Source organism: Populus trichocarpa, chromosome 1 (assembly GCF_000002775.5).
Source record: "Populus trichocarpa isolate Nisqually-1 chromosome 1, P.trichocarpa_v4.1, whole genome shotgun sequence".
Lineage (NCBI taxonomy): Eukaryota > Viridiplantae > Streptophyta > Magnoliopsida > Malpighiales > Salicaceae > Populus > Populus trichocarpa.
Window position 1 is genome coordinate 25,361,313 of NC_037285.2, and position 7,562 is coordinate 25,368,874.

The 7,562-nt window shown below is 34.7% G+C and overlaps 1 protein-coding gene across 1 annotated transcript; it reads right to left on the minus strand.

Annotated features, from left to right (window-relative positions):
- Nucleotides 1-3,271: 3,271 nt before the first annotated feature.
- LOC7465133 (uncharacterized) lies at nucleotides 3,272-5,508 on the minus strand. Its single transcript, XM_006369446.3, has 2 exons — nucleotides 5,397-5,508; nucleotides 3,272-4,354 (listed from the first exon to the last, which is right to left on the minus strand). The coding sequence occupies exons 1-2, from the start codon at nucleotides 5,430-5,432 to the stop codon at nucleotides 3,461-3,463; spliced, it is 930 nt and encodes a 309-aa protein (XP_006369508.2). The 5' UTR covers nucleotides 5,433-5,508; the 3' UTR covers nucleotides 3,272-3,460.
- Nucleotides 5,509-7,562: the final 2,054 nt, after the last annotated feature.

The window sequence follows — 7,562 nt, forward strand, 5'->3', positions numbered from 1 at the left end:
GAATGTTCTGCTAATTTTAAAACTATGGTCAAAATTAAATAGAAGATACTAAAATTATGGTATGAAGATATATTTGTTAATCACTAGTCCACTACTAATGGATATCAAGGCAATACATGTTCTCTCTCATTTATATCCTCTCTATGGAAATGCAGGGGCAGATGCAGGACACATTTTCAGAGGTGAGGTTTAAGAGCAAGATGTCAGAATCTTGCAGTAAATTTATGCAAACAAAATTTGAAACATCTCATGTTCCCTTCTTGCAACTGAAGTTTTCCATCCCTAAAAACCTCTTAGCATGGATCAGCTTGATTGAATCCAATATTTCCAATCCAGGCAGCCTTGAGAATCTGCATCAGAAATTCAGAGAATGCCGAGCAGCTACATTTGAAATGATGTGTGATGAGATTCCAAAAAAATCCAAATAGTTTAGAAGTAAGGTTTATGTGTTGAATAATCAGTTAATTTCTTAGTTCTAACAATCTGATTTATTTTTTCTAATTAAGGTGACTGATAGTTTGTACCTGTTGTCTAGTAGGTCAAGGTGACTGATAGTTAATACTTACAAAATATCATCTTTTATAGATTTGAAGACTATTATATGCTAAAGTAAGTATCTTTTTAGAGAGAAAAAATACAATAATATTTTAAAAATATAAACTCTAAAAATATATATGTTAAAAATATTGAAAATGAAGAGATTATAAACCTAGAGCTTGAAGGACTCATGAGGTATTTATAGCCTATGAATCTTGTTTTTTTGTGGGAAGGAGAGGTTGAAGAGTCATTTTATCTCTGTGATGTTTTGAGTTGTATTTCATTTAAAATAATACGTAATAAATCAATATAAAATATTAAAGAATCCATGTAGAGGTCTTGAAAAATTACAGAGGAAATGTTAGTCTCAAGTGAGTTGCCTAAACTCATTAGAGACGGGAAATGAACCCAAATGCACTGCCCGAGACCTATGGTTGTTGGGTCCAGGTAACATTTGGACCTATTTTTTTTTATTGTAGGGGGTTTTGAGCCCATTAAATTTAGATTCATCAACAGCCTCTAAGTTTTTGTAATATTGATATACAAAAACTTGTAAAATTATTCGGTTACCATGACAACTTCATCAAAAAATTTTTATATAAAAAGAAGGGTGGAAACCTTAAATAATATACCAGAGAGCTAGGCATGTACAATGATTGAAAAATAATTTCTAAATATATAAAAGGAAAGCATAGTGTAACTTATTCTTAGAAAATTCTTCATGAGAATAAAGTGAAACCATGAAGAAATTTATACATAAAATTTTAGTGGCTACGAGGAACTCATAGAAGGAACCCATTGAAGAAATCCATTCTATTAGAGAAACTCATTCCATTGAAGGAAATTGATAGAAACTCATTCCATTGGAGGAATTTAATGGAGGAATCGAATGGAGAAGCTCATTCCATTACAGAAATCCAATGGATAAATTCAATTGAGGAAACCAAATGAAGGAAATTCAATGGAGAAACTCATTCCATTGAAGGAACCCATTGGAAGAATTTAATGGAGGAAACCAAATGAAGAAACTCAATGGAGGGATCCAATGGATAAACTCATTCCATTAGAGGAACTGAATAGAGGAAACCTAACGGAGAAACTCATTCCACCGATAAAAACTCATTCTATTGAAGGAACACAATCCATTGGAGGAACCATTGTGTATTTTTGCAAATGCCAAGACTCAGCAGTGTTATTTTAGCATCACCAAGCTTTAACAAGATGTATAACTCTATCAGCTGCACCTCTGTGAGAATGACCAATAAAACAGTTATGCAAACAGTAATTAACTATCACAAAGAAAATGGAAGAATGAGAACAATTGAGCATTTTCTAATGCCGTCCATGGCTAGCTAGCACATATGTTTCAGTATAAACTTTCCATGCGCAGAAGCCCATCAAACCTACTTGTGAAATGTCCTGTGACCTGTAAATTCAATCTTAATATCAGAATGATTCTGCCAAATATAAATTTACTAGTGGTGTAGAATTCACATTTACGCTTCACGATAAATTGAATCACCAGCCTTCTACTACAACTCAAGGAAGAGAATGGAATTGTCAAGGACAGCCTGTTGACTCTTGCTGTCTGCTGAGCATCAAACTGCTAGTTGCCAGAATCTCGATCTGATTCTGCTAGTCTTGTAAATGTCTTGGGATGAAGTATTGAAAGAACCTATGGAAGCTTCAATTTTCTTCCTATGTAGTGGTTAATATAACATTGTAAGGCTGTTTTGACCTGGACGTTAACTTACTCCTCAGAACTGATAATATCATTCTGCTGTGATCTTTGTTGGCATATTCGATTATGTGTCCTGAAACTGCTATATGGAAAGAATCTTTTAAATTTGCTTCCATCCAAAGCCACTTCAAACAAAGATGAACCTCCACTCCTTGATGATTCTTGGCTAATAACTTCATGGATGCTTCACACCTCCTTTGCAGGCCAGAAAGATGATATGGGTTCGCGTAGAACACACAGAAACCCGTACAGTATTTTTCATTTGGATGGGAATTAATATATAGATCAAATGCACCTCATGGAATAGATCAATGTATTGTTTAATGTGCTGGAATATACATGCAGCGAGTCAAGCAAGGACTGATCTATATTTCTGCCATAGGATACCCAAAAGTTGAACTAAACATTTCAATATGGTTAGTATCTCGGTATTTGCTGGAAAATGTTTATAAAAAAGTATTTTCTGGAGATGTGCAATGTGATGGCAAAAAAATCATATACTTCACAGCAATACCAGGTCTTTTAACACTGTGCCAGAGTTCAAAATTGTGTTTAAGGTCATCCATTACTAGCTACTGCTTCAGTTTCCACAACTACGTAATACAACCACGCTAGTGAAAGTAGCAACCGATCTTTCTTCTGTGTACTTTTCAGGTAGTAGCTTTTTTGTTTACAAATGTAAGCTTAGCAGAAACAGAACATCCTGAACTATGTTGTTGTCTACTGTGGGTGTTACGATAAGGCAATTAATCTGCAGCTCACGAAGATTTTATTTCCCTTATCAGTGATATACTTCCAGATATTATTAGGGCAGGAACGAGCACCCAACACTTCATGGAAAACAACTACTGTTCTGGACTGGTCCTAATTTTGTCAATGGTGAAGACTATGAAATTTGACTGTCCCTGTGATCATTACTCTGATCCTGAAGGCCAAACACAATAGGATCAAAATCCTATGATGTTTTCTCATGCTAATGTATTCAGGGCATAGTAAAACGAAACTGTTTTGAAACCCTCTTCTATTAGGAAAATGTAATATTTCATGTACAGAAAGGAAAATAAGCCAAGCTAACTAGTTACATCATTCAAGCGCTGAAACAAAACATCTCATTTACACCCTTAACCACTGAAATTTGATTTTACAAAAAAGAAAAGAAAAAAGGAACCAAGTGCCACATTCTCATTGAAATCTTTGCCGCTTCCTAGCTGGAATTTGATGCATATCACCAGAACTTAACAAACATCCATTGCCTATACCTGAACCAGAAGCACAAGTAGCAAAATCTAACATGGAAGCTGAACACATTTGGGAAGATCCACGAGACAACCCAATATTTGACGGGGAAGGAAATGGTTGTTGAGCAAGGCAGCTTGAATTTGCTGTGAGGTTTGGAGTTTCAAAACCGTTAAAAGAAACAGGAATCTTGAACTGCTGCAGCGGAGGCGGATTTCTCCACCGCGGAAGTGGACCTGCAAGAAGAAGTGTTTGAAGAAGAGGACCAGTCTCCATCACAGCCTGCAACAGTTTTCCCCTCTGTGGTAAGACTTTTCCTTTGACAAAATTATCAATTACAATATCGGCCGGATCAATCTTGGCCATTGCTGAAGCCACTAAACCTGTTGGTATAGAGCCATCATATTCTTGAACCAAGGCCTTATTCACAAAGCCCATGTGACTTGATTCTGCCATGTTAATGCTGGAGAAATCTGGTGAAGTAACTGCATCAATTAAGGACTCCACAGGGGAGGAGCCATGTGATTGATGATTATACGTATCAGATAGACTGTTGGATTCAGTTATACTGGAATTTGCTTTAGCAGGAATCACAAGGGGGCTTTCCGGTTGTGCTTGAGGAAGAATGGGCAGTAATTCAGAAGTACTGAAAAGCATAAGTTTGTTGAGCAGTTTTTGCAGTTGACCTTTGGCCTCGTCTCTTTCTTGGTAAGCAATCTTTAGGAGATTAATTAATTGCTTAACATCCTCCTTGTGCTTCCTCAGTCCTTCATTTGCTTCAACTTTCAGTGAATCTAATTCAATGGTGGTGTATACCAGCTTCTGCTTCAATTCAAAGCTCTGCAAATTCAACTCAATACAAGTTAATTAGTTTTGTTATGAGCACAAGAATTCAATAAAATATGGCTTGGCAACTTCAAAATACAGATACGAGATATGGATAGAGTAATAATACAGACTTGATATTTTCATAAGTAAAATCAATAGGGCAACGCGACAAAAATTGAAGCCTTGGTTTCGAAGAAACTCAGAAATCAACATCGATACCTTAGCTTCAAGTGGTACAGGAGTCTACACCAAACAAGCCAATGCAAAAATCACAGAATCCTAGTAGGCAGAGACAGAAATTCCAAATGAATCCAATTGATGAACAAGAATTTCCATGGTAAGAAAAACAGTATAATCTCAATCTGGGCCCATGCGGATCACAAGTCCTTCAAGTCAAATAGGGTGAATCTATTGAACTCGAAAAGGGAAAGAGAAAACCAATGAGAGAAAGAGTGCACCAAACAAACCTATCGTTTAAAAGATATTGGTCCCCGTAACTTGTGCCATGAAACATCTCAAGTTTACATCAATACAGACAAGTCTCGACTCTTAAGTTTCAACCCGAGGCATGTTTTACAAGTCCAAATTCTTCACCGAGCAAACAAAAAGGAAGGGGAAAAAAATAGTGCAAAACGAGGACCACTTCTTTTACGAAACCAAAAAACACTTACAAGTATACCATGTAAGAAAAGAAAGAAAGAAAATGCCATCAAATTAAGGTTGCTCATTCAAGCCGATTACTACACTTTTGCAAGCGAATAGTAAGCAGTAACAGCATACAAGACACAGAACAACTACCATGAAGGCTTTAAAACAGAAATAAATCATACCAACAAGGCGGAGTCATTAGAAAATTCATGGACGTCATCATGGGACCGGTAATGAGGAGAGAAATGAACTGAAGTTTAGACTCGAGACCCCATAAATAAAACACATTGAACATCACACAATATATAACACACTGTACATAGTACACATAACAGAACACGAAAGGGCTTAAATGCCAGACCAAGCAAGACCCAAGAAGAGGAAACAAAGAGCAGAAAGAACCCACCTCTTCAAAACCCCACATAGAACTCAACTCCTCCATTTTTACTTTCTCAAGTCTTGAGAGAAAAAAAGAAACCAGAAAAGAAAAGAAAAGAAAAGGCTAAGGCACCTGGGGGGGGGGGGGGGGGGGGGGCTTCAACAAAAGTGATCAGTGACTCATTTATAGAACAATGAGGTACACATAAAGACAAAACATGTGGATGGCTTTCTCATAAAGTTCAAGAAAATCCAATCAACATCAAAGGAAAAAAAAGAAAAATTCAAATAATGACAAAGAAAAAACAAATCTTCCAATTAGAGAAAACAGATTCCACTTTCAGTTTCTGCCCTCTATGTAATATTAAATTTGCTTTAAAACCCACCCACTCTTTCAGGGCCTCTGTCTCTTGCTTAAACTATTCACGCTCTCCTTTTCTCCTGTATATATTTATATTCAATGAGTAAATCCAGTTACATTTTGTATTTTTAAAATGTTTATTTATTTTCTCCTAACATGTTCTTTTACGCGGTTTTGCATGTAAGGATTTTCCTTGCACACCCTTTCCTTTTTTTTAAACCAAATTTCCCTCCACGGCTTCTTTGGTCAATGAATTATGGTTTCTCCATGTTTCATGATGGAAATAACCTCTCATCACCGTTCACCGTTGATTTACTTCTTACCTCCTTTCATGGCCCGTCATCATATTACTTCCTAAATATTATGATAGATGAATCCTGGTGTTCATGTGCAATTTTTTAAACGTGAACATCAAGATTTGAAATCATTGCCTTGTGAAGTACGTAGTTGGTTTACCCTTCGCATGCAGTCAGGAGGAGATGTGAAATTCTTGGAGAGTCCATGAATCATGATGGGAGGGCTAGCTTGATTTCTTTGCGTGTGCGCATATATATAATAATAATAATAATAATAATAATTTTGCTAGCTTTCTTGAATATTATTCTAGAATTTCTATTACATTCAGTAAAATTTTAAATCAAACACCGACAATAATTAATTTTCAACGATTAGTAGTTGGTTGACTATATATATTAATTATGAATAATCAGATGAAAGAAGATGGGCATTTAGTTAAATAGACCGATTTATACTTGTTCGGAGTTTTTCAACATTTGCCTACATAAATTCTAGAAAAATCTTTTTACAAAAAACAATCGAGAAAATGTATATGATAGAATTTTCTTAGCTGAGGAACCGGTCTGGACTTCAACCTTATTTGATGGGCTCTTTCTTATCTGGACAAAAAAAATGTTTATTTATTTTCGAGGGAATCTAAAGCGGAATGTCTAGGTAAAATTAACTGGAGAGTCAGCAGCATAGTAAGGATGTATTGATTAATTTAATGAAATGTTTTACGAAGCTTAAAATAATGAGTACTTTCGGATTATTGTTTTTTTCGGCGAAGCATTTCTCATAGGGGCGGGACTGTCCTAGATTGGCTTGTGAACTGCCCGAGAAAACTGAAATCAACCATATAATAGTTGACTTATAATCTATTCTTACACTATTCTAATTTGTAGCTTTCGACACACTAAGCTCTATAAATAATTAACAATAAACTAAAGCTGTGAGTGTTTTACTGTGCAAGTTCACAGTAAAACGCTGAGTAATTTTTTTAATTATTATTATTTTTTTATTTTCATTTTTTTTCTTTTTCTATGCCTATATGAGTTTTTTTTCTTTTTTCTTTGTGTTTTTTTCTTTTAATGAATTTTTTTTTGTTTAATTTAGTTTGTTAATGTTAATTTTTTTATTTAGTTATCAGATTTTCATGACACGGATCCCGGGTTTGACTGGTTAACCTGGTTTGACGAGTTAACTCAATTTTTTTTTTTTTGCTTTTTTTCTTTTTAATTAATAACATATACTAAAGCTGTTTTTTTTTCGTTTTTAATTTTTTTTTTCTGTTTTTGCTTTTTATGCCTTTATGGGTTTTTTTTTTTTGCTTTTTTTCTTTGTGTTTTTTGTTTTATGAATTTTTTTGTTTAATTTAGTTTGTTAATGTTAATTTTTTTTTAGTTATCAAACTTTCATAACACGGATCTCGGGTTTGACGGGTTAACCTGGTTTGACGAGTTAACCCGAATTTTTTTTTTTGCTTTTTTTAAAGTTTGACGAGTTAACTCGGAATTTGTTTTTTGTTTTTTTCTTTTTAATTAATTTTTTTCGTTT

Coding starts and splice junctions, on each gene's coding strand:
- LOC7465133 (XM_006369446.3), bottom strand. CDS start 5,432: ATGGAGGAGTTGAGTTCTATGTGGGGTTTTGAAGAG. Junction 4,355..5,396: donor CTATGTGGGGTTTTGAAGAG/GTGGGTTCTTTC, acceptor TTGAATTTGCAG/AGCTTTGAATTGAAGCAGAA.